At 56.3% G+C, this 26,235-nt stretch overlaps 2 protein-coding genes across 4 annotated transcripts; one reads left to right on the forward strand and one right to left on the reverse strand.

Annotated features, from left to right (window-relative positions):
* The first annotated feature begins 1,755 nt into the window (after positions 1-1,755).
* Positions 1,756-15,277, forward strand: LOC144717255 (cytoplasmic polyadenylation element-binding protein 1-like). Of its 3 annotated transcripts, none has more exons than XM_078592666.1 (12): positions 1,756-1,867; positions 4,111-4,342; positions 6,761-6,967; positions 7,394-7,794; positions 8,661-9,015; positions 9,516-9,629; positions 10,422-10,526; positions 11,473-11,609; positions 12,236-12,434; positions 13,235-13,329; positions 13,453-13,533; positions 13,990-15,277. In XM_078592666.1, the coding sequence occupies exons 2-12, from the start codon at positions 4,162-4,164 to the stop codon at positions 14,098-14,100; spliced, it is 1,986 nt and encodes a 661-aa protein (XP_078448792.1). In that variant the 5' UTR covers positions 1,756-1,867; positions 4,111-4,161; the 3' UTR covers positions 14,101-15,277. The 3 variants fall into 3 exon arrangements, with proteins under 3 accessions (XP_078448792.1, XP_078448791.1, XP_078448790.1); XM_078592665.1 differs by lacking the exon at positions 1,756-1,867 and adding an exon at positions 1,922-2,126 and having other exon boundaries at positions 10,422-10,511; XM_078592664.1 differs by lacking the exon at positions 1,756-1,867 and adding an exon at positions 1,926-2,126.
* Positions 15,278-15,525: 248 nt separating this feature from the next.
* LOC144717258 (synaptic vesicle glycoprotein 2C-like) lies at positions 15,526-23,580 on the reverse strand. Its single transcript, XM_078592668.1, has 13 exons — positions 23,441-23,580; positions 22,741-22,836; positions 22,244-22,405; positions 21,976-22,138; positions 21,732-21,853; positions 21,111-21,253; positions 20,185-20,274; positions 19,965-20,054; positions 17,289-17,377; positions 16,973-17,118; positions 16,788-16,883; positions 16,403-16,562; positions 15,526-15,828 (listed from the first exon to the last, which is right to left on the reverse strand). Exons 1-13 carry the CDS (start codon positions 23,541-23,543, stop codon positions 15,645-15,647), a joined length of 1,644 nt encoding a protein of 547 aa, XP_078448794.1. The 5' UTR covers positions 23,544-23,580; the 3' UTR covers positions 15,526-15,644.
* Positions 23,581-26,235: the final 2,655 nt, after the last annotated feature.

Here is a 26,235-nt window from a genome sequence, read left to right on the forward strand (position 1 = left end):
GAGTGGTTGACGAGGGGGGGGGGGAGAGGAGTGGGTTGACGAGGGGGGGAGAGGAGTGGTTGACGAGGGGGGGGGGGAGAGGAGTGGTTGACGAGGGGGGGGGTAGAGGAGTGGTTGACGAGGGGGGGGGGGGAGAGGAGTGGTTGACGAGGGGGGGGAGAAGTGGTTGACGAGGGGGGGGTGAGAGGAGTGGTTGACGAGGGGGGGGGAGAGGAGTGGTTGACGAGGGGGGGGAGAGGAGTGGTTGACGAGGGGGGGGGAGAGGAGTGGTTGACGAGGGGGGGGGAGAGGAGTGGTTGACGAGGGTGGGGGAGAGGAGTGGTTGACGGGGGGGAGAGGAGTGGTTGACGGGGGGAGAGGAGTGGTTGACGAGGGGGGGGGGGGGTGAAATGGCGGCGAGTGGTGGGAATGGGATCGTGAGTGGTGAGGGACTTGGTGGTGGATGGTGAGGGACTTGGTGGTGAGTGGTGAGGGACTTGGTGGTGAGTGGTGAGGGGACTTGGTGGTGAGTGGTGAGGGACTTGGTGGTGGATGGTGAGGGACTTGGTGGTGAGTGGTGAGGGACTTGGTGGTGAGTGGTGAGGGACTTGGTGGTGAGTGGTGAGGGACTTGGTGGGTGAGGGACTTGGTGGTGAGTGGTGAGGGACTTGGTGGTGAGTGGTGAGGGACTTGGTGGTGGATGGTGAGGGACTTGGTGGTGGATGGTGAGGGACTTGGTGGTGGATGGTGAGGGACTTGGTGGTGAGTGGTGAGGGACTTGGTGGTGGGTGGTGAGGGACTTGGTGGTGGGTGGTGAGGGACTTGGTGGTGAGTGGTGATGGACTTGGTGGTGAGTGGTGAGGGACTTGGTGGTGAGTGGTGAGGGACTTGGTGGATGGTGAGGGACTTGGTGGATGGTGAGGGACTTGGTGGTGGATGGTGAGGGACTTGGTGGTGAGTGGTGAGGGACTTGGTGGTGAGTGGTGAGGGACTTGGTGGTGGGTGGTGAGGGACTTGGTGGTGAGTGGTGAGGGACTTGGTGGTGAGTGGTGAGGGACTTGGTGGTGGGTGGTGAGGGACTTGGTGGTGAGTGGTGAGGGACTTGGTGGTGAGTGGTGAGGGACTTGGTGGTGAGTGGTGAGGGACTTGGTGGTGGATGGTGAGGGACTTGGTGGTGGATGGTGAGGGACTTGGTGGTGAGGAACTTGGTGGTGAGTGGTGAGGGACTTGGTGGTGAGGAACTTGGTGGTGAGTGGTGAGGGACTTGGTGGTGAGGAACTTGGTGGTGAGTGGTGAGGGACTTGGTGGTGAGGGACTTGGTGGTGAGTGGTGAGGGACTTGGTGGTGAGTGGCAGAGGTGTGGACTCGAGTCATGTGACTTGGACTCGAGTCAGACTCGAGTCATGAATTTGATGACTTGCGACTCGACTTGGACTTGCATAACAATGACTTTGTCCCACCTCTGGTGATTGGTGAGGGACTTGGTGGTGAGTGGTGAGGAACTTGGTGGTGAGGAACTTGGTGGTGAGTGGTGAGGGACTTGGTGGTGAGGAACTTGGTGGTGAGTGGTGAGGGACTTGGTGGTGAGTGGTGAGGGACTTGGTGGTGAGGAACTTGGTGGTGAGGGTCGCGCCCCTTGGGCCGCGCACGTGGCTGCTGCTTGTTGACGCCTCTCTCTGGTCGGGGCTCTCTGATTTGTCCACGGCGGTCACGTGGCGCTTCCCCGCGTCCACGTGCTGGTGACGTCATTCCGCGGTGTAAACACGGGGTGGTTACATTCAGTAGCGCGGATAGGAACGGGGACCGCGAGGGGGTCTGACGGGAACCCCGAGAGGACCTTGACGGGGACCCCGCGAGGGAAGCCCCCCCCGCGTCTGCATTGAGAACCGTGAGGAGCACCCCGGTCATCATTTAGGATCGCGAAGGCGACCGCCGAGGCGATAACCGGGCCAGATTGTGCTGTAGGGATTGTAGCAGCAACTCCGGTGCCATGGGGGATCGAGCCACGGGGGGTGTTGGATTGTAGCGGGGATCCCGTGGGTTGATAACGCGGGGACTGCCGCGCTGCTGTCCGGGCCTCTCGCTCCTCCTCCCGTCCTCGCTGCTCTGGAGCGCAGCTGCCTTGATGACTTCGCATGGAGCAAGCGGTGATGTGATGAGGAAGGTGGCGATGTTGAGGGGGGGGGTGCGGTGATGTGATGAGGAAGGTGGCGATGTTGAGGGGGGGGGGGGGTGCGGTGATGGGGGTTTGCTCGTGCTGCGTTGTCTGCCATCGGTGATCTTTTCTGCCATCCACAGTCTCCCTCGCGACCGCACCTAGCCCTGGTCCACGTTGCCTTTCACCGACTCGTGAAAGTTTAGCATTACAATATACTGCGTGTGGGTGTGTTTGGCGAGTTGGTGACTGGCTTGAGTTCCTGGATGGTTAATTGGGTGGGGTGGTTGGGCCCCCCGTGAGACGGTGGGGACTTGTGGGCGGTGGAACCAACCGATGGTGGCTATGGGGCAGACCTGCCGCGCTGTGACTGGCAGAGGATTTGACCGCATCCACACGAAGGCCCTCCACAAACTCCCCCTCTTGAGACCCGTCCTGTACACTTGCAGAAGGAAGCAATGGCGTGGTGGAATAAACAGCATTGGTCGGCATGAGCTCTTGTATATAGGTGTTTTAGTCACTGGTAAATGCATTGCACTAATCCTGAAAAGCATTGTTAAGCCATGGGCTCGTTACTATCCTTGTTGGCACTGCCCAAGGTAGCAAAACGTATGTGCGTTCCTTTGGAAACTTGTATAACATCCGATCTCTACAAAAATTATGGGAAACGTGTCGGGTCTGAAGAGTGAGTTTGAGGATTTGGTTCTTGTTTGGCAGATCGGGGATGGGTGGGGGGGAGACTTGCAGCTCTGAGACCAGAGTTGAGATTTCATTGCTACAGTGAAGGCCCTCGGTAGATGTATGCAGATGCCATTTGGGCGTGATTGCCGTACAAATGATTGCTTATTAATGTTTAGTAACCACATGAATTCTGTACCACTGCTTTGACGCCAAAGGTGGCACCATAATGTGAATGCCTTACGGATGATGTAGTGTGGAATTTTTGGCTGCATTATTTTTGTCTGCTCATGGGTGCTTGGGCACAGGTGGTGCATATGCTATGCCAGTCACCTCAATCTGTTAACCCATAACACTTAGATCTGCCATGTGATCTCTTTGGCATTGAGTCGTCAACGTGCACCTAGCCTGGCACCATGGTCTGCAGTGGCAGCACCGTCACTTGATGGCAAACGGTGGCTGGTGTGATTTGTGTGCGAATGTATGTGCACATGAGTTCGCATGCTTGAGACCATATCACTGAATGCACCCAAACCTGTCGGATCTCAAACCCAGCAGAGTTTAGCCTTGGTGACTGGATAGGAGATTCTGGGAATACCCAGTTTGGCGTCGATGGATTTGGTCTGGATTGAATCCATCTGTGTGGAATTTTGAGTTGTGGCCCACCCCCCCCCGTATACATCTCTGATTAGCACTGTCTACATACGGTACAAAGGAAGTTCGGCATACTGTTTGCATGCGTTTTCTCTGCATACTCTGTTGTCGTCGCGTATGCCCTACACGCGTAGCTTTGGCCAAACGTCCGAGGTGGCATCCTGGGTAATTGAAGAGTACTCGCTGTGCCTAATGGCCGGCCACATTCCAGATTTTATGCCATCAGCGCTTGGAAGCTAAGAAGGCTCAAGCCTGGATGGACCACCACATGCTAGGTTGTCATTGACCGCTGCATGCCTGTGCTTTGTGAGCAAGAGGGCAGTGCAGACAAAATGTTTGTACTGTACTTTCTCATCTATGCTTTCCAGCTTCACCAAACTGCACTGACCAGTGTGAAGTATGGTTGAGTAACCCCAATGACCCACGCGTGGGGGAAGCCTTTGCACAGCAGTGGTGGGTTGACAAATGGGCTGTGAATGTACCTTTTTGTGGAAGAGTAGGCCAAATACCCATCTCTAAAGTGGACCTCTAACGCTTCCCTGTAGTAGAGGCCCCTTTTGCAAGTGGTAACACAAGCAAGCGATTTGCTGTTGCACCTTTTCCTGTTGACGGTCTCGTGTAATGACGGCCATTGCCCTGTGCAGGATGCGTTTGAGGGAGAAGAACGGCGGGGAGCATTGGAGCGCCCGTGCGACATGGATGCCCGCGAGCCCATGGGGGGTCTGCGGGGGCAAGACTCCCATGACCCCCTTGGGGGTTTCCGGGGGAGGGAGGCCCTGGGTTGCCCGGACTCTGACGTGGCCATGCATCTGAGCAGTCTGCTGGACAGTGCTCTGGACCTGCAGGGAGTGCAACTCGGCACCACCGGCCTGCGCGGTGAGTGCTGCTGGTTTTACGGTGGTGGGAGGTTGTGGGGACGATGGTGGGGGGGGGGAGCGTTGTGTTAATACTGAGGGGTGAGGCCTAAACCTCAGTGGTTGTGCTAACTCTGAAGGAGTGGGGGAGTGCATTTGTGTGCGACCCAGTCTACATGATTGAACAGTTGCTGATCACAGGAACAAAGGCCTAAAATGTCAAACTGCCAACAACAGAGCTATATAAATTGTGATGGATGAAAGTTGATACGTTTTTGAATTGAGGAAAGTGATTTTAAGAGCTAGCAAGAGATGGTGACTGGAAGGAATTCCCAATTGGGGTGGTGCGAGCCAAGCAGTGACTTTGTCATGGAGCTGTGGCTTATAAAGTTTGTCGTGGTGCTGGCCTCTGTTGGGCTGTCCTCCCTTCCCCTGGTGATGCGGCTGTGAGGGGGGCAGGGGTTGAGGTCTAGCTGGTGAAATGAAGGTGGCGCTGGGCTGACCAAATGCCCTCCCTGCTATTACCGTCATGTTGACCGCTGGTGCTGCTGGGCGATAGCACCACGAATCGCGATGAAGGAAATAAGTTTGCCCTTGAAGTTCATGTCCTCGCTTTAACTTGGAGGCCGCCCTGTAAGCTGGTAGCGTTGGGATGGATGGACGGTGTCGGTGTTTCTGGTTAAATGCGGGGGACTGCTGCAGCAGCAGCGCCGCCGGTATTCCTGAAGGTGAAGGTGGCACCGCGATTGCAGCAGCGCAGAGGCCTGCGCCCCCCCCCCCCCTTGTCGGCTGGGAATGCGCTAGCGGAGCAGTGCCAGATGGCTGCTGATGAAAAGCGCTGGCGAATGTGATTGTGAGTCACTGCACACATGGTCCTCCGGCGGTGCTGCGTCAGCGCTGCAGCACAGCGCCCCGCGCACAACGCAGTTGGCTCAGCCGCTGCTCGCCGGGTTGGCTGTCTGCTGCAGCTCCATCTGCAGGTCGCCAGGCTGCGACGTCGTTCACGGCCACTGCTGTGAGTTGCTGCTGCTGCTGCTGCAGCCGGGACTCTTGACTTGTGATCGCTCATCTCCCTCTTGATTTTTTTTATTTCCACGGATTTGGGCTTGTGGGCTTTCTGCGGGTGCTGCCGTGTTTGTGCGTGCTCCAGGGCTGGATGTTATGAGCTGACAATGTTAATGCCTAAAGCTGGGTGCTGAGTAAGGGCAGCCCTGTGGGGGGAAGGGGGGGGAGTGGGTGGGGTGCTGACGGCGCTGCCGATTTGTGGCACGTGTGCCGCCCTCGCTCCATCGCGTTCCCCCTGTAGGGCAGAGCGCCCCACAACTGCCCATTGCTGGCAGCCCCGCTAGTGTTGCCATGTGCGCTTGACTGGTGGTGGTGTTGGCGAGTTGCAGCATGCGCGTGCCGCTGCTGTGTGGATGCAGCAAAGCGGTGCCCTCGAGCTGCGCCACAGAAGCTTTCAGGAGCTGCAAGCATTCGTCCGCAGAGTGATGCAGCCTTGGCAAGGTTTTCTCTCTTTACTGCAAAGTCATGGCTCTGTGCGCAGAGCGTGTGGGGGATGTGGTGTTAGTGTGCGCCAAAAGCTGTGCAGTAAAAGCGTGTTGAGAGCATGAGTATCATTTGCATTTATTGTAAAAGTAAGGGATGTGTGTGCTGGAAGCTGCGACTGTTTGGTATGTGTTTTGGGATTGAGTGGATGGTGCTGCGAGTGGTCTGTGGTGGAGTGTAAATGTGTGAGGTGTACGGAGTGTCTGTGGTACGAGTGCAACATTGGCTAATGTTGTGCTGTGTCTGTGCGTGTTTAAACAATGCCATTTGGTGCGTGGTATCCCAGGAGGATTTGCTACTGCCAGTGTCCTCGCGGTGCCTTTGCGGTGTTGGTGGTGCTCGCACTGCAGGGGTGCAGTGCAGCGTGCGGTTTGGTCCCCGGAGCACTTGGCTGGCTGCCCTGCTCACTGCTCCTTAAGCTTTGTCTTGCATACAGACTGGGTACAGCATAAACACCACGGGATGGTGCCCGCGTCGGATGCCGTTACCTCCGTCGTGAACTCCTGTGTCTTAACTGTTTTGGGATCGTCACGTGGTGTCCGTTGTGCAAATTGGTGAGTGCACGCATGTTGGTACGTGCCGCGGGTGCATACACATTATGGGGAGCGGTAGTGCCATGAATTGCAACCCTGTACTACAGACCCTGTGACGCGTGTTCCAATGACTGGATCAACTGTCTTGAGTTGCATTGTGTAAACATGAGCACTGGGGGGGAGACAAAAGGTGTCAGGTGTGGAGCTGGCCAACCCACTCCTGCGTGCAGTGCCAGCCATCATAGGTACTTGCGAACAATACTTGCCCCAACAGTCTAAAGGATATACGGGGAGGGGGGGGGGCGTCTTTTGTACGTACTTTCTCATCTGTGTGTCTTCTCGTGCGTGTGTGTTTGCAGACTGCCTCATGCCGTGGAGCTCCTTGTCGGACATGTTCCCAATGGCCCCTGATGTGACGCCCTCCCTGATGGACTCCATGCCGGGCCCCCCCGACCCCCCACCAGGGTTTTGCAGGGGAAGTGGGGGTGGCCCCCCTTCGTGGGATTCCCCCCGGAACCATCTCCCATACCACCGGGGCAGCCTCGATGTAACCAGCACTCCCCTCGGTCAGCAGACACAGACCCATACACCCCCCCCCCCCCCCTTGTCTCCTCTCTTTTAGAGTTTAATGTGATTTTCTGAAGTTGTTTGAAATATTCACTTAAATTACATCCTTGAACCAATCCTGGGCCTCCCACAGAGGTGGTAGGTGCTAATTTGTACGCGTGTCAGTGTTGGGGCTTTTGTGTGCAGCAGCGACATGACTGCTGCCTTAGGGCTCTGAGCTACAAGCGCAGGAAGCCCCTTTGCCCTTATTAGTCGTGTGAGCTGTTCTAGGGACTCGATGGCACGAGAGAGGGTGAGCGACTTGACCGCAGTGTCACGATGTCATTCGAGAAGTTGTGCTAGGCGGTGCGTGTGTCGTCTTGGCCCCCCCACCGTCCTCACCACAAGGTACTTCCGCCACTTTGTGGCGCCGTGCTCCTTTTCAGGTCTCGGCCTGGGTGATCTGAGCGGCGGAGGTGGAGGTTGCGACGATGGAGGGGTGGGCGGCTACCCCCTGCCCCGGCGGGGGTTCCCCCCCGGCGCGATGGGGCCCGGAGGCCGTTGCGGGGTGGGCCACGGGGGAGGAATCCACCAGGGGGCCCGCGGATTCTCTGACGACGGGGGAGACGCCCTCAGCAGGGTTCTCAGCCTGGGGCCACTGGGCCGTCTGCAGGGTGTCCGCGGGGACGATGGCAGCGGCATGGACCTTGCGCCCGTGCTCGTGGCGATGCACGGGGGACTGCCCCGTACCGGCAAGGCCGGCGGCGTGAGCGACTCCCGGTCCTCCAGCCCCGCTGACTCTGACACGAGCGGCTTCAGCTCCGGCTCGGAGATGTACGACCTTGTGGTAAGACCACATGGCGCACTGCTACTGGTGCCTTTACCGTAGCCGCATGGCACGTGGGTGTGGGGGCGGCCGGATGTCAAATTTTTAAGTTGGCGAGCTGTTGATTTGGTCATCTATTAAATGCACAGCTAGTGAGTGTGGCTGCGCCTGAGGAACAACAGGGTCTTTCAGCCCCACAAAAAGACCTTCCTGGGTATTTTGTCATCTTATACGCCACCCCCTCAACTCGCCATGAGCGATGGAGCAGTTGTGGAGAGTAGAGAAGTTTCCACATCTGGGCAGTGTGCTTATAACCAGCTCCGCTTTGGCAGCAAAGGTCTCGCTCTGAATCGATTGAGTGGAATCTTTTAATTGGCTGCATAATGCTTTGGAAGCTCCCTGGCCAATGGCTCTACTTTTTAGGATTGCACTGGTTTGAAAAATTCAGGCTTGACCTGTTTGTGAGAGCTTGCAGATCCTTAAAAGATCTGTATAGTCCCATCGGTGAGCTCCTCTGGAAGGTGAGGATGTTTGCTTGGTCAAGTAGCCCACATGCCCAGCCAGCACATGCCTTAAGCAGCTTCTATTTGGCCTAATAGAGGAGGCTAAACCAGGGGTACAGTACAGGCTGGAGCCCTGGGCAGCAAAAACATAAGTTGGCACAGTGCGGAGCCCTGGTGGTGCATCTGCCCGTGGTCTCATGCTACCCATAACACCTTGGTCTGTCTCGCGACCTATCAGCGAGCCTTCAACACAACTTGATTTCGTGATGCACCGAGCCAAGTACAAACAATGTTACCGCTGCTTGGTGGGCGAATGGCTGTATGCCTGTACTTGTTTGCACGGGTGTACACGTACATTTGTGTGTCTGCCTGCGTGTGGTTCAGTCAGGGCTGCACATCTCCCCGTCGCTCTACTCGCCGTTCCTGACCCAGAACAAGGAGCTGCTGTGCCGCCCGTTCAGCCCGCTCGCCGAGGAGGACGCCGGCCTCGACAGCACCACCCTCAGCAGCCTGGCGGCAATGGCTGCCTGCGGCGGCATGGGAGGCCTGATGGGCGCCGGCGCCCTGGCCGGCCTCGGCGCTCACAGCCCTTCGGCCGCCGTTGCGGGCGGCGGTGCTGCCGGGGGGCCGAGTGCCGGGCTGCTGTTGGATCGGCGCTGGTCGGGCTGGGGCAACTTCTACAGCCCGAACGACCCCTACAGCATCGAGCAGCAGGCGCGGCTCCACCGCCAGGCGGCCGGTGAGGGTGACCAGGGGGATGAGTGCTTCGCCAATGTCTCGACTTTTCTCGGTGCTCCTCCGGCCGCAATCCGTCTCGCCACGTGGCACCCGCAACGACGCGTGATGTGGAATTGCGATGTGGCCGCCACGGCAACCGGCCACATGACGCCACGCTCGCCCACTGCACCCGTCGCGTTCACCAGTGGTGCCATTGCTGCAAGGGCCTCTTCTCGTGGCAATTGTAGGACCCTGTTGGAACGATCTTGGCAAACTAATAAGTAGCGGCCAGCATGCCGATGAGACTGGAAGATGTGCGCAGTCTTGGGGTACGGGGGAAGGTTGCGGGGTTGGTGGATGTGCAGGGTGTTGGGTGCACCATGTGGCACAAGCCCATGGGGTACAATACCCCGCGGTGTGGAACGTGGCCTATTCACTACACCACGTGCAATGCGTTGCACCGCATCCGCGTGTGTCATGGCCTGCTTTGTGAGAGGGCAATGTGGTGTGTGCGGTGTGCAGCGGTGAGCGAGGCGACGTGCACGTGGAGCGGCCAGCTGCCCCCACGCAGCCACAAGAGTCCCATCTTCTCCCCCAAGGTGTTCCTCGGTGGCGTTCCCTGGGACATCACCGAAGGTACGCAACCCCCCCCACCCTGCCCCCTACTATTTCAGACCCGTCTCCCTGCGACCAAGTCGTGGGTGACGTAAGTGCCCTCGTACACTGCGTCCGTGGGTAGCACGTGGTTACGCTGGCGATGCCGTGGGCCGCAGCGGTCGGCGCTTGGGACTTTGCTCCCGGTGCTGATATCTGGACCGTTCATTGGCCCTCCCCTTGGTGGACATGGCCTTGAGCTTGTTGTGTGAACGTCCGTGATGGGGAGATGAAGGCAGCCTGGTGTGGTGCTAACCACGCCAACCCTTCCTGTAACGCGTGTGGTGGTTTAACAATGGGTGAGACAAAAGTCTGGTAGACCCGAGTGCTCAACATAAGTGGTGGAATCGGGTGAAGATTGTTGGCAGACAGTTGCGCTCTATTGATTTTATACCAGGCAAGGCCCACCGAGCTATATTGCTGCTTTTTCAGAAGCGACCTGGCCACAACTGATAGCCCAATGAAGTACATTGTAGAGATTAAATGCCTTTCTAAATGTGGAGGGGAAAAACCCACATGACCTTTATAAAAATTCACACTACCACGGAGAACACACAAACTCCAAATACACAGGCGTCAGGGTTGAAATCGAACCCACAACATCCTGTATACCAGGCGAGGCAGTTGACATCTGACCACTGCGGCGGTCGGTGGGGGCCAGCTGTGGTGGTGGCCGGCCCTGGTGTTTGGTGGCAAGGGGGGGGGGGCCCTTGCCAGCACGTCCGTCTTGTTTGTGACGCGCTGAGCTCATTATGTTGTCTCGCCTCTTTACAGCCGGCCTCATCAATTGCTTCAAGATGTTTGGTTCGGTGAGTGTGGAGTGGCCGGGTAAGGATGGCAAACACCCGCGCTACCCACCCAAAGGTAATATGCCCAAAGGTAATGCGTGCAGAGGCTCTGGTATGAACTCTTCTGTTACTTGTTGCCACCTCCCCGCTCACCCCCATGATGTGGTGCTGCACAGTGTGACGTCATCGCTGCACGGTGAGCACGGGGGTAGTGGTGGCGGCGGCGGCGGCATCTACGGTCCCAGAGGGGGAGGCAGGGGTATCCAAGACCAAGCCAGAGTTTTCTGGGCCTAAGTACTGGAGATCACTGGCAGAATTCCCACATGGTGTCCCCTGAATTATAAGCGACGGTCGCAAAAAACTGGTCTTTGGTGGCGTCCTCTTTGAGGCCCGAGACAAATTGCCTCTTGTCCCCCCCTCTGGGTGAGTTTGGGAAGGTCTAAGGGGGTCCTCCCACCTCCCCCCCCCCCCATTCCTTGAGGTGGCATTCAACAAGTCTAGATCCCATGGATGCAGACTCTGCTTTTTGCATTTCGAGTATGTAGTTGAAGTTGTTATAGCCATCGCTGTATACGTTCAAGCAAACAAAATTTGTATATGTAGTGGCGGGGGGGGGAGTTGGAGTTTCCACACATACTAAGATAATTTCGGTGTTTGACTTAAAATCGCGATGTATTTCTAACAATGGTTGAATTCACAGTGCAGGGGTTGTTCGAGCTGCTGCCAGGGGAAGCGCGAGTGGTGGGTGTTGGGAGCAGTGTGCGCGAGTGGTGTTTGGCCATGTTATCATGAATAAACTTGTGTTGGCTGTGGTGTTCTGCAACCATGGTGCAGGTGGTAAAAGAATACAATTCGCCCTTCTCCCGCTAACCCAATTGAACCTGGTGGGAGGGGGCTGGATGGATGATGGGAATTTGAATTTGTGGAGCGAGCGACACCGCCAACCTTTCCTTACGAGCTGCGGCTTGCCTGGGTTTGTCCCTCACTGACGCGTGTCCGTCTATGCGTGCGCTCCTGTACCTACATGCGTGTCGCAGGCTATGTGTACATCCTGTTTGAGTCTGAGAAGTCGGTGCGTGCGCTGCTCCAGGCCTGCACCCACGACTTCCGCAGCAGCGACGGCTGCGGAGACTACTACTACAAGGTGTCGTCGCGTCGAATGCGCTGCAAGGAGGTGAGGGGGACGTGGGAGTGCCGCGCAGTTGGGGGGTGGGACCCCAATTGGGGGGACCCTGAATGGTGACATGTGAGTCTTAATGAGTCTCCCTACCCGCTCCACAATTCAAATAATTTTCATCTTACACTGCAATATCCATCCCACGTCCCCGATGTCATCTCGGAGCTCGTCGTCTTCTTGCACCGGCACGGTCTCAAATCCAGATCCTCCATGCTCACCTTGGTTATTCTCCTTTCACCCTAAAGCGTGTCTCCACTCATCTTTTGTAACCCATCCCCCCCACAGCCTGATTCAAATCATCGGTCAACTCATGGTCGTGGTTATTTGGAGGAACTAATTCTGTCTTGCATGACCTCCAGTTGCTTTGCTTGTTTCTCTCCTTGTTTGTATGGTTCTGTTTATTTGATAATGCATGTAACTTGTTTATGCTTCTCCCATGCGTGAATTGGCGTGCATCGCAAGTGAGTTTGTCAGAACAGCGGTACCCTTTCAGTGCTCTATCTGTGCTTGCTCCCTTCGGCAGTGCAGGGAAGTGAAGTATATTCGGTTAACTTGCTGCTGCAGGGAAACATTCATCCAACCGTGACTGGATGCCCCGCCCTCCCCCCACCATCCTGCCGCAGGTGCAAGTGATCCCTTGGGTGCTGTCGGACAGCAACTACGTGCGGAGTCAATCGCAGCGCCTGGACCCGAGCAAGACGGTGTTTGTGGGTGCACTGCACGGCATGCTCAATGCAGAGGGCCTCACCACCATCATGAACGACCTGTTTGGTGGTGTCGTCTACGCTGGCATTGACACGGACAAGCACCGCTACCCCATTGGTGACGATCGCCACGCACTCTTGCTCCTACAAGGCTCTCCCGAAAATACTGGTGTAACCAACAGCATCTGAACATCATCAGGCTAATGGGCACAGCTCCTCCAAATTTAAAGAAATCGCAAGCCACAGTAATGCAACTGTCGCCATGCAACCTAAACGAACTGTATAGTGGACCACTGTCGCCTCCTTTAATTAAGAAACAGCACAACACTAACTCTCTCATGAAGTCCCCTTTGTGACTGAGACCCTCCAATGTTGGAATTTAGCTCCTGAACATTGCTGCCCATGCGCAAGAGAATGGCCATAATGAACTATTCTAAAAAGTGCTGTTAGCAAGCACCTATTAAGGATGGTACGGAACATGGGGGGCAGGTGGGGGGGCTTCCTTTGCCCAGTGCTGATGTTTACACATCCCTCCAAGTAGTCCATGACGCGCAGCCAATTGAGACCAGTTCGTATATGTCACCAATTCCAGCTGTGAATGGGAATTGAACTCTGGCTACTGCATTTGCAGCATCCTGCTCGCATGCCGCTACGACTGTCGTCGTATCCAGGATTGGTGTGGTGGGCATGCACACTTGGGGTTCACCAGTGTTGGTCCACTTCTGGATGTGTGGCGATGCCGCTCCTGCGAGCTGATGCTGCGTGTGATCATTTCTCAGACTTGTCCCTTTGGCGTAATTTAGCCATACCCCTGCCCCCTTGTACGGCGTCCACACGCCGTCTGTGCGTTGTGTACCCTGTCATGTGGTTCTGGCACGCCCAGCGTGACGTGCGCCACCTCCCCTTATCGTGTTGCAGGTTCGGGGCGCGTGACGTTCAACAATCACAAGAGCTACATGAAGGCCGTCAACGCTGCCTTCATCGAGATCAAGACGCCCAAGTTCACCAAGAAGGTCTGTTGGTGCTGCCCCCCCACCCAGTTTTTCTGCTCTTGCCACATTGCCTGTGCCACGAGTGGGTGAGGCTCTGCATTGCGCTGGTGTAGACCCCTCGCGTTTGTGCGTGTCTCATTGCAGCTCCAGGTGGATCCGTATTTGGAAGAGTCCATCTGCCAGCTGTGCTGCTCGCAGGCTGGCCCTTACTTCTGCCGTGAGATGGTACAGTCCCGTTTCGCATTAGTGTGTTTTAATGTATGTTTGCGAATATGGTACTGCGAAATGTCTCGACTGACAAGGCCCAGTGCTACCAAATTCCCCGCTTATTGCAGAGGTTTGCAGTTTGTATCCAGGCCTCCCTGGTTATTGCGGTGTGCATATCAACCATAAAACCCTACATGCCATCTGCTTCACAGAGAACACTAAATATCCTGTGGGATCATTTGAAATCGGTAGTAAGCTATTGTGCTGTCAGCCCAAATTTGACAGTTTTAAGTTACTAAATGGGATGACACGACAAATTTGACAGTTTTAAGTTACTAAATGGGATGACACGACAGCATCGCCCCCTACTGGAAGACTATCCAGCACCTAGGTGATAGTCCTGCGCTATAAAAACGGTGCGATTCTCAAACATAGTTGATGAGGGGTGTGGTCCCTCGGCTGCTCTTCCCCCAGGCTTGCTTCAAGTACTTCTGCAAGTCCTGCTGGCATTGGCAACATTCCCTGGAGACACTGCGGCACCACCAGCCGCTCATGCGCAACCAGAAGAGCCGCGACTTCATTTGAGCAGGGAGGTGGTGGTGGGGGGGGGCGCCCCAGCCTCCGGTGCCGCCGCCCGCCTGCGCCCACGCACGCATGCCCGCGTGCGTGCGTGGGGTGTGCGGCGACGGTGGTGCCGCTCGGTTCCCCTGGGTCTCCGCGTACGGTTCATTGCGGCTCGCGACGAGACTCGGCCATCTTTTTAACACTTTAAGGAAACCCCACCGGCTGCGAGTGTAGCGTTGAATTTTAGCGCGCTTCAACCTCTGTCGGCGGCTCCTTAACGCCGACTCTAAACGAGCAACCAAAACGTAAACCGCAGCATGCCAAGCCTCGTAGTCTCTGCTTGCTCACTCAGGAAGAAATTCAACTCTTGAAAGTTATATATTATACGTATTGCCTATCGGTGGAAATGGCGTTCACGAGGAAAAGAAGAAATTAGTTGTTCGGAGGCTTTTGAGCATTTCTTAACCATGACCACAGCCGTCTCGAGTACAGTGGCTCCCAGTTTTATCGGCTTCTGTTCACAGATGATGACGATTGGCTTCATTTTACACGTTCATTTTTAAACCGCAAGTCGGGCCCTCGCCTGCAGGGGGGGGTGGTCCGCTCCCTGGCAGCGACGCAGTGGGAACCGGTGATGATGGTGGGGGCGACCAGGGCGGGATGGGGAATCTATGTGGCCGTGCGTGGCGGCCGCGCGTGGCGGCCGTGCTTTCCTTTTAAGACGCACGTTTTAATTTGCACAGGGAGATGTTTTTGCAGGGCTGCGTTGGGAAAGGGGGGGGGGGGTTCCTGGCCGCCGCCACTGTTACACGTGGCCCACGCGATGCACCACTTTGACCCTGGTTTGTTTTGGTTGATTTTTTTAGTAGACCGGAAGACGTGGTGAATATTATTAAGCCTTAACAGTTACATTTTTGCCACTTCGTTTACAAAGTTTGCTTTTTAAGCTTTTGTTTAAGCTTTGAGGGAAGGGTGGGGCAGGGGGGTGGGGGAGAGATATATGAGAAAAAAGTTGATTGTTTATATACAAAAAATATTTGAATTTTGCCAGATGCAGAATACTTAAGTGTTTGTTTAAAGTGTTCAAGAGCGCGATTTGATTTGCAGCTCTTCTACCTCACGGTTTGGTGACGTTAGTTCTGGGTTCTGAAGGACGTTTCTCGCACATGAAGCAAAATAAAATGCAAAAAAAAGTCTGCGTGGTGACTAGCATGGCAGTGTTTGTACTGGTGGGGTTCCTGTGGGAGTGACATCACCACTGGTGTGGAAATTGGAATGTTTCTACTAATTGGCTCCCCTGATTTCTGGGTTTAGTTTGTCCTTCCCTGTGCACCTCCAATAAGCACTTGGCTACACCCCGTGCAAAACAAGTTCAACATCGAACTTTGAATGGGATGACTGTCAATGTCAGACTCCAAGAGACAGAACTGCCAGGTGAGAAGTCTCGACGCATTCACTCAGATTTTATTTTACATGGAATGTAAAAACGAGTGTCAAGTTTACAAAAGTGGAAATCTGACAACTGTCACAAAGTGCGATTGCTGTAGAAGGCACACCACCCTTCCCTACTGCAGCTCTGAGTTCTTGGTCTCAGGGAGGCACAAGCCCACGACGCTGCCACACACGAGTAGTGCAGCGATGAGCAGGATGGGCACGGTGCAGCTGGTCTCCAGCAGCGCGCCAAACAGCAGGCTGGCAAGTATGGCAGCGATGCGTGCCACCCCGGTGAACACTCCGAGCGCACTGGACCTGCAAAGCACATGCATGGCATGAGCAGGTCGCTGCAGCACAGACCAGAGAACAGCACCCAGGAAGTGGAGACTTGGTACTGCACAGATGGGTGCTGCAGTTGGTAAAATAACCCAGAATGTTGGAGTTAACGTTCTGAGATGGAAAGGGCAGGAAAAAAATAGGAAATTGTGGCCAATTACTGCCCACTTTTTTTAATCCAAGGCCAATGTCCTTGGTGACTAATGGAACCAGACATGTTCATCCTGGGATGCAGTTCAAGGTGAGGACTTCAAGAGACCAGGGATGGTCGTTTTAAATGTTAAAAGAAAGTACAAAGTGAAGCAGAAATCCTGAGCAAAAACAAACGCCTTGGCATTTCGAAATAAAGTGCAACTTTAAATGCAATTGTTGGGTTATTGCTCATGTTTGCAAAATGTTGGTTGTGATAATTCAACTTGGTGAGCTGAAAGAATAAAGGGTGACTTGAACACTCAAAAGTGATTTTTATCATTTGTGACTAAGCCAGATGGTGGACTTGATGCTGCCCTAATCCAAAAAAAAATACATTAAGTTGTAGGGGGGGGGGGGTCACCGTAGCATGGTGGGGTACATCTCGATGCCAATGACATCCAGCGCATTCCATGCCACCACAGAGATGGCGCTGAAGAGGCACGCTGCAGCCAAGCTCTGCAGCAGCGTGCGCACAGCCCACAGCAGGAACACGCAGCCCCCAGAGAGCAGCAGGCTTGCCCCTGCACACACACACAGGTCCCCAGAATATCTGCCTCAACAGGCAGCTGGGGCAAGTGCTGTGAAGGCAGGGGGTGCGGGGCAAGGCACCACAAATGGCACCCAGGTGTTTGTTTATAAGAGCCAGACTGGGTGGCCCATGACCTGTTCAGATTTAGCAACCAGTGGGCAAACCACTGCACCACAAGCTGTTATCCCACACCCCCTACCACCGCAGGCACCCTTACCCAGCAGCAGCCGCCCCCCTACACGGCCCATGAGCAGGATGCTGAGGATGTTCCCAGGGAGGTTGGCAGCGGCTGTGATGAACCCGTCCATGTACACTGCATAAATGCACAGCACACACAATTACAAGCCGGCAGGCTACAAGGTACGCACACAGTACCCACAGTATATGGTCTGGCGAGCTTACCGATTGTCTTGACTGGGTAACAGAATGTCCAGTTGCCTGTACTGGCAACATCCGTGTGGTTACCGCGGGGAGGAGAGCAGGGAGAGCCTCCGTACTCCTCGCTCCTCCTGAACAACTCGGGCAGCCACATCCACAGCCCATAGTACCTGCACCACCACACCATCAGCGCACAGCCCATTGTACCTGCACCGCACCACCAACACCCCATAGCACGTATTATCCACACTAAACCACATCCCACTTTGCAACCACTGCAATGCACACACGAGTGAGTGGTTTAATGGGGTGGGGTGAGGCGTCAGGTGAGTGGTCACACCCGAAGGAGATTGAGAAGAAGATGGCAGAGAGCGCCCAGCTGCGCCTCCCAAGTGACCCACAGAACATCTTGCGCAGGCGGCCGACCATCTTGACACGGGCAGGTGGGGACATGAGGACATGTTCACACAAAGTATGCACATGGGCATTGGCACTCGGGGACTCGGGCACGCATGCATGCACACAGACCAGCACGCAGGCTTGCATACAACCGCCATTTGCCACTAAATAGCGGTGACATCACCACGACGCCTGTGCCAGGCGCACATGCACCTTGAGGCCACGAAGTGTCAAACGCCCGCTGACGGGAGGTCACGGGGCAGACCCAGGTGCCACGGGTCGACTGACTGAGATGACCGAGATGACTGGCTGATGCACCACCTGTGCCCCCTACTGTGCTAACTTGCTGCGCTTTAGCCACCCGGCGCTCCGCTCATTGTTGTGAGCTTCGCTCCTCCGCCCTCCGTTGTTGGAGGGCGACTGCCTCCAACTGCCCAGTAGCGTCCTTCATGAGCCTCTTCCACAGAGGCCGACCTTGACACCGCTGGTACCAGTCATTGGCAAGTCCACTCAGCTCCACGTCCTGTACCACATCACTCCATCTCTTCTCTAGCCCGTGCCAAGCCCGCTTAGCCCCCTCGATCCGGCCGAACAAAAGCTGTTTAGGCCTGCGGTGGCTGGGCATGCGGGCTACATGACCCAGCCAACGCAGCCTTGCCTGCCGGAGGAGCTCACCGATGGGAGCTTGCCCAGATCTTTCAAGGATTTGTGAGCTCACAATCCAGCCTGGTTAAACCCAGGATGGATCGTAGGCAGGCTAGCCTAAATGTTTCTAACCGGCGAAGATGTTCCATTAGGGGGGCCCACGTTTCGCAAGCGTAGAGAAGGGAGGGAATGACTGGCCGAGAAGACCTGAAGCTTAATGCGGAGCGACAGACCAGGTAGCTTCCACACAGCGTTACGCAACCGATGAAAAGATATTGCCGCTCGACTGATTCGGAGTGAGACCTCTGCTGTTAAACTGGAGCCGATCATGAGCGCACTGCCCAGGGGAAAAAACAGTGATCCAATCTCCGACCCCCAGGAACAGGTTTGCAGATTTGCTGAGCATTTCTGTGAGGTCCTGGGGGAGGGGAAATCCCTCAGCCAGGAAAACATCGTGGCACAAAGTGGGGATGAACCTGCTGAGGCTGCGGTGCCTCAAATATTGGAAGCAGTCACCCCCTGTGAGTGGCTGGCTGAGATGCCATCTGTTGAGGAAGTACTGAAGGCGATCCAGAGTCTGAGACCAGGAAAGGCACTGGGCAGAGATGATCTCCCAAGCGAAATGCTAAGGGAGGGTGGCGTTTGTGCACAGACTGCCCTACATGACATCATAACAACAGTCTGGACCATTGGACGGGTTCCGCAGGATTGGAAGGATGCCCTGGTGGTCTCCCTCTTTAAGAAGGGGGACCGCACAGACTAACAACTACAGGGGCATCTCACTCCTCAGTGTGCTGGGAAAGGTCCTGGCAAGGATTATTAAACATCGCCTTGCTAGGCACGCTGAGAGGCTTGCGGAGCCCAAATGCGGTTTCAGGAAAGGGCGGTCCTGCACAGATGCCATATTTTCTTTCCGTCTGCTACAGCAGAGGTGTAAGGAATTCCAACAAGACCTACATCTCTGCTTTATTGACCTGGTCAAGGCCTATGATAACATCAGTAGGCCTGGGCTCTGGGTTGTTCTTCGTGCTTTCGGAGTCCCTGAACCTCTGCTCACGATCATTAAGGACCTTCATGATGGTGAGCGGGCCCTGGTAAAACTACGTGGCCGGGAGTCAGAGCCATTCCTTGTACACCTTGGGGTGCGACAGGGATGTCCTCCCACGTTTAACATCTATTTTGACCACGTAGTACGTGAAGCCTTCAATAGCTGTTCCAGCGGAATTTCCATTTGGTACAGATATAATGCCCGGGTGTGGTCAAGGGATGGCTCCCTATTGGTCAACCACATTATGTATGCCGATGATTTGGTAATAGCTGCTCATTCAGAGGAGGAATTGGAGACGCTGTTGCTGAAACTGGAGCACTCTTAGTGCCATGCTCCAGTTTCAGCCCCACCAAATACACATTCCTGCGGAGGGAGCTGGTAGGAACGTTGGGTTGCTCGGTCAATGGCCAGGGTCAACGGCGGCGTGGTGTATTCCGCAAATATGCCCGACTGTGAGGGCGGGCACAAGCCGGCGTGAGTAGGTTAAACGTTGAGTTTGGCTCCGCCAATTGGGGTTTGGCCAGGAGACGTCATAGACGCCTGTCCCCCCGGGGCCTCTGGCACAAGCTTATTAGTTACATATTTAAGTCGTGGTTTAGTGGTAATTAATTGAAGGTGGAGGGGTTACCAGCCCCTCGCACCCGTCTAGAGCCCCCGTTTAGCCACTGTGGTGGTCACAGACGCCATGAGGGGAGAGGCCAATCGGAATTGGCCCTCCCCCCACAGCACTGTCCACGACAGAGTTGCCCATCCGGCACTGCGAGGAGGTAGGGGGTTGTTTTGCATACACACGTGGGTACACACACACACGCATGTACACAAGTCACAGACAGACACACAATTGCATATGAGCACAGATTGCTGCGCATTCCAAGAGCCCAGCAGTTACTCACTTGGCTACGTGTGTGTGTGCACGGTACTCACCATGCGCGAGTAGTACGCCACCTGTGCCAGGATCCCCAAGGGGACGCTCACCGCGTGCCGGTCCGAGACGCTCACCTCCAGCCGGCTCACCTGGAGTGCAGCGCGAGGGGGCAGTGGTGCCGTCGCCGGACCAAAGAAAGCGAGAGTATGTGAGCGTCTAGGCGAGTTAGTGGGTGAGTCAGCGTGTCTGCGAGCAAGGGGGTGAGTGTGCTGCTCCAACCGGGAAGGTCCTGCGAGCGCCAGGCATGCTGCGGTGGTTGTGAGTGAAGATCCTGCGAAATACGGCGAGCGCCGCCTCCTCTTGCCCCGTCTGGGGGCAACACCAACGGGGAGAGGTGAGCAGGGAGAGCGGCACACTAACACCACCACTCTTATCACTCACCACTACCGGCACCATGTACAAACGCTCACCACTCACGACATCATGAACCAACATGCTCCCACTCGGTGACACCATCTACCAACATTCACTGCTCCCACACCACCACTCTTCATCACTCACCAGTCAGCACTCACAGATTTCACGTACCAACGTTCACCTCTCATCGACCCCACCACTCACTGATCATTCACGATTACTCACCACCCACTATAAACTCTTCTGTTGCTTTTCAAATGGCATACAAATAAACAAGATTCACACCCCACCCACTCACACCACCTACGCATCAACACTCTGCACCACCTGGTCGCACTCACCAATGCTGTCCAACTACTGCCCACTATCACAGCCACTCAACCTCTGCATCGGAATGAATACCCCATTCGAGACCCAAACATCACATCTCCTGGCTTTGACATTCCTCCTCGAAGACACCGGTGGAATTGATCAACCGCATCAGAACATCAACAGGCCGATGTGCACATTTCCATCTTAGATGGAAAATTAAAGACACAGCCAAAGTGGTGCGATTGTGGCCATGCAACCCAAACTCTGGACCGCACAGTAAACCCACCGTGGGTGCTGCGCTCCTTCAGCCAAGGACGAGGAACATTAAAACGACACGAATTCTCTGCTGAAGCCCTCTTGTCAAGTCAAGAAGACCTCTGCATTGGCTTCAAGCTACTGAGCCAGAGGACGGCTGCTGCTGCTGCCATCACAGGCGAGGACACCTGAGCGCCGAGAGGAGCCGAGTGGCGAGGCACCTGCATGAGGAACTTGGGGCTCTCGGGGAGGCAGCAGGCAAAGGCGACGCTGGACGTCAGGCTTGGCACGGAGCAGACGGCGACGAACACGCGCCAGCTCCACACACCAAGCGCCGGCAGCGGGATTATCAACCACGCCAGCCCTGGAGACACGCAGGCGCGGGGCACACACGTGCACACATATACACGGGCACGCAAGTGCACACAACATACAAATGCGTCGAGTTTATTTAGACTTTTTACCAAGGTGAGGACTCAAGAAACCAGGATGGTCTCATTTGTAAACGTGACATGCAGCGACACGCACAGATAACGATTCTCCGTGTAGCTGTATGGGATCTTGGGGCAAGTACTGTGACCAATCAACCACTGAAGGCCGGCACAGCGCACAAGAGGGTGCTGTGGTCTGTGCCGGTGAGGGAATATGGCTGTGCGGTAGAGAGACTGTGGTAGTCTGATGGTGAGGTGGCAATGCTGAGGTTGTGGCGATGTGATGAGACGTTGAGGCTGCGATGGTGTCAGGGTGCGGTAGCGAGTCTGTGGTGATGGTAAGGTTGCGGCGATGGAGTGCAATGTGGGGGAGAGGCCACGGTGGTAGTGGGCGTGGTGAGTGAGGTCTACCGGCCGCCAGGATGTTTCCTCCCATCCAGAACGTGGCGAGTGCGCTGACCATCGCGCCGCGCCACCGCCGTGGCTGGAACTCGGAGAAGTAGGAGAAGATGACCGGCAGAGACCCCCCCACCCTGCACAACATCCACAGTGGTCACAGGGGGGGTCACGTGACCCAAGCAGCTTCTTCTCCTCGCCGCACACGGCACCCCGCGGCGCCGTGCGTGGTGGCGGCGCTGTGCGTGGCGGAACTCACCCCAGGCCGCTACCCAGGCGCATCAGCAGGAAGAGCAGGAAGTTGGGGGCGAGGCTGGAGAGGGCGCTGAAGATGCCGTTGACGGCCAGCGAGTAGACGAGCACCTTGCGGCGGCCGCTCGAGTCCGCCAGGGCACCCCAGACGCAACCGCCCACCATCATACCTGGCGGCGCGGGCCAACGCACCGCGGTGAGAACCCGAGCGAGCGCCTCGTCCCGCGGCGCGGTGCGACGTGGTGCGGCGCGGTGCGACGTGGTGCGGCGCGTACCGATGAACATGCACGCCGTGAGCCAGCCCATGTCGGCGGTGGAAAGGTGCAGGTCGCAGCGCGCCGTTGGGAGCAGGAAGGACACGCACAGGATCTCCACGGCGTCGCTGGCGTTGGCCCAGCCGCAGACCACCAGAAGCCAGGCGTGGAAACGGCCAAACCCTGTGGGCCGCGCGGATCGGGTGGGGGTCACCGACAGACACGGACACCCGGAGCGCCTGGGGTCTTCTCGCCGTGAACACAAACACCTGCCAGCTGTTGGCTCTCGTCTCTCACGCAGCCGCAAAGGCAATCTCGCTCTGACACCTCTGCAGGCAGTTGTACGCAAAGCCTGACACCCATCCACTCACCCAGATGGACGGATGGAAGGACGGATGGAAGGACGGATGGAAGGACGGATGGAAGGACGGATGGAAGGACGGATGGACGGACAGACGAAGGGGCGGACAGACGAAGGGGCGGACAGACGAAGGGACGGACAGAAGATGGTCACCCACCGGTGTGCTCGAGCGCCTCCTCGTGGGAGCAGCCATCGTCGTCGTCGTCGAGCGGCTCTGCGTCCCCGTCTGGTGAGGGGCGGGGCCCCCCGGGGCCTGCGGGACATGGGGAGGTCAGCAGGCGGCGGCCCAGCCGTGTTTACCGCTCTCGGAGGAGGCCCTGGGAGCAACCCCGACCTCAACCACAGAGGTCTCCCTGTCACGGGGGCAGGCGAGTGGGATAGAAGGCAGGCGAGGGACAGTCAGGAGAAGGTGAGTGGACAGAGAAGGTGAGCAGCAGGTAGGAAGGTACAGACGCAGGGGTGCGGCTACAGGTGAAGGTATTCATGAGGATACACTCAAGTGAGGTGCAGTGGTGAGGAGACCAAGGTGCCGATCAGAGCGAGGAAGTAAAGTTGCGGATGTGAGGAGATGAAATGAGGCAGGAGATTAAAGTGCAGGTGAGTGTACTGAGGTGAGGCGGTGTGAAGGTGAGGTGTGGTGAGTGTGATGAGGTGAGGCGGTGTGAAGGTGAGGTGTGGGAGTGTGATGAGGTGAGGCGGTGTGAAGGTGAGGTGTGGGAGTGTGATGAGGTGAGCGTTACAAGGGAGAGGGCATGGAGGTGCGACTGACAGGGTGAGGAAGCAGCTGAGCGGGTGAGTGGACAGCCGAGCGGGTGAGGGTGGGAGGTGAGGGACACAGGCTCCCGGGGCTCGCTCACCCTTCCGGCCCCCGCGGCCCCCGCGGCCCCCACGGTCCCCGCACTCCGCGGCCCGCGGCCCCGCGAGCCCCAACAGCGGTCGCGTCGCCTCGCGCTCCGACATCTGGGCCGCCGCTCAGGCCGCCGCTCGCGCTCGCTGATTGGTCCGAAGCCTTGCCGGGGCGGGGCCTCTGGTCACGATCCTCGTAAGGGCGGGGCCCTCTAATGGCTCTGGGCTTCTCCTATTGGTCAGCTCCCAAGTAAAAGGCGGGGCCTCTATCGCACGATCCCCGTTCGGGGCAGAGCATTTCCCCGAGCCAGGGGTTCTCTTATTGATTAGACATCTCTCAGTGGGCGGTGTTCCAGCCTGAGACCCTCCTAGAGGGCGGGGTTACTGATAGCTTATTGGCCTCTGATTGGTCAGATCCCTAGCAGGGGGCGGTGCTTCTGGTGAATTACATTCCCGGCGGGGAAGGCGGAGTTTCCACTCGGGTCCCTCCCTGAGGCGGGACTCTGGTGGTTATCAGCCTCTGATTGGCGAGCTGTCTCGCTGGAGACGGGGTTTGGTTTGGTCACCGCCCACTCTGCGGGGCTAACCGCGGCGTAGCCACGCCTCCTGCGTGCACCCACGTGGGAGCTGTCACCGCAGAGTAATCATCATTACACAACGCGCATTGCACAACACGGGCCGATACATTACACCAGTCCATGACGTTATTGAAAATAATTAACAAATATATTCAGCTCAACACTCCTACATTACAGCACATGAGTACCACCGTGTGGGGAAGTCAACAAGGGTTGTTATATGGGTAGACTCGCCCCCGTCATAGGAATTTCGAATTTCCACCACTGGCTCTGCAGGGCAGTGAACACAACTGAATACAGTACGTTCCGCAAACACATCTTGACACAACACATGCATGGTACAGTACCTGTACTTGTGTGTGCGAGGTGTCTGGCCTCCGCGGATGCGACGTTTTACTGTGCCCCCCATTGACTGTGCCCCCCATGCACTGCATCATCCCAGGTACTGCCCCCTCCCCGGATACTGCGCGCCCCCCAGGTGCTGCCCCGTTCAGCCCCGCTCATCATCAAGACCGCCAACCTGCATCACCATGGAAACGCGAACCTCGATTAACTCGTAGTCCTGACGCCCCGTGCACGTGACTCGTCACTATGAATCAGTGAAAACATTCGGATTGGAGTAGGGGGCCGTCTATAAATGACGTCACGCGATTTTAGACGATTTCTGACCCCCCCCCCAGTCACACGGCGTCACAAAAAGTCAGACCCCCCCCCCTCAAATATGACGTCACAAAGCTCTGCTCCCCCCCCCCCCCCAATATATAAAACATGCTTCAAATCGCTTTAAACTATTGTCATTGTAGTGCGTAGTTAATGTGCCGCTGCACTCTGATGTTGTAGGAGAAAATATTTATTAAAGAGTCCATTTAATTAAGCAGAACGTGTTGTCTATATTGATGTAAAGTTGCGCATTTTGATGTGACGTCAAATTTCTCAAACCCCCCCCCCCTCGTCACACATCGTCACAAATGCCTGATCCCCTCCCCCCCCCGAGGTGCGTGACGTCATTTATGGAAGGCCCCTAGCTTATCACCATTATTGATCACCATCCATAATCATCCATCATGATCCATTATCATGATCCATCACAATACATCATCATAATCATTATCATCATCAGTTATGCGTGTATGTTGAACATAGCCAACCATGCTAATCATCATCCATCATCATAATCCATTCTCACCCCGACTCGTAATCATCATTAAAGCCATCAGCAGCAGCATCACCACCACAAGCTGCCCTCGTCACGATCCATCTCTCATGAGCATCACAGCCACCATGACCGGCGTCGTGAGTTTCGCGACAAAATTACCCCCCATACCCCCCCCCTTTTAACCTGGGGGGGGGTACGAAGCGCCGGGTTCAGCACCGGTGTCACGACTTTGGCCACGCGCGTGTCCACGCGTCTGTGTCCTTGCGTGTACTGTGTCTGTCTTTGTGTGACCACGTATCTATGTGCGTGTAGATACGTGTCTCTCGGTGCTCGCGAACAGCACTTGCCCCAACAGTCTGTCCATGCGATACGGGGGATCTTTGTCTCATGCGTGTGTGTGCGTGTCCTATCTTCTCCCATCTATACTTGGCCCCACAACTTCTACCTAAATCCTCTTTATCACCACTCCTCTATCCCTTTTCACTGTCCTCTGCCTCATATCCCCTTGTCCCCATCCTCTCCACATCCCATACTCGCCACGACATATCCTCTGCATGCCCTCTATCCATTGCACCCGACCCCTTGTCTCCACTCCGCTAAGCCATTGTCGCCAGTCCTCTCTCTCCTCTCTCCCCTATCCCATATTCTTAATCCCCTGCCCCCATCCCTTCTGCCCTTTCTTTTATTCCAAATCCTCTAGCCGCCCATCCCCCTCTCTTATAACCCTGTCTCCCATTCCTCTCTCTCTCTCCCCCTGTTCCCCTATCCCCTATCTCCCATCCCCTACCCCTATCCTCTACCCGCTGTCACCCCCTACCCCTCTCCCCTATCTCCTCTACCTCATTTTTCAACCTCCTTCCCCCTGTATCCGCTGTGCCCTATCCCCCATCCCGTCTCCTCTATCCTCTACCCATCTCCCCCACCCCGCTCCGCTCTCCCCGGACCCCCGCGTGTGAACGCGGCGCCCGGGGAGCGCGGCGGTGCCGGCATTGACGTCACGGCCGCAGGGGTCGCGGCGCGGGGAGGGGATGGGGACGGGGAGCGGCGGGGAGCGCGAGGGGAGACAGAGCGG

This window comes from Lampetra planeri, chromosome 3 (assembly GCF_965212315.1).
Source record: "Lampetra planeri chromosome 3, kcLamPlan1.2.h2, whole genome shotgun sequence".
NCBI classification, from domain to species: Eukaryota; Metazoa; Chordata; class Hyperoartia; order Petromyzontiformes; family Petromyzontidae; genus Lampetra; species Lampetra planeri.

What these genes read in the sequence shown, in the direction of transcription:
- LOC144717255 (XM_078592664.1), top strand. An exon ending in TGTAACCAGCACTCCCCTCG is followed by an intron (nt 6,968 to 7,393) that starts GTCAGCAGACAC and finishes GCTCCTTTTCAG; the next exon opens with GTCTCGGCCTGGGTGATCTG. An exon ending in CAAGCACCGCTACCCCATTG is followed by an intron (nt 12,435 to 13,234) that starts GTGACGATCGCC and finishes ATCGTGTTGCAG; the next exon opens with GTTCGGGGCGCGTGACGTTC.
- LOC144717258 (XM_078592668.1), bottom strand. Translation starts at nt 23,543, where the DNA reads ATGTCGGAGCGCGAGGCGACGCGACCGCTGTTGGGGCTCGCGGGGCCG. An exon ending in TTACCCAGTCAAGACAATCG is followed by an intron (nt 16,884 to 16,972) that starts GTAAGCTCGCCA and finishes GCATTTATGCAG; the next exon opens with TGTACATGGACGGGTTCATC. An exon ending in AGGGGGGCGGCTGCTGCTGG is followed by an intron (nt 16,563 to 16,787) that starts GTAAGGGTGCCT and finishes GTGTGTGTGCAG; the next exon opens with GGGCAAGCCTGCTGCTCTCT.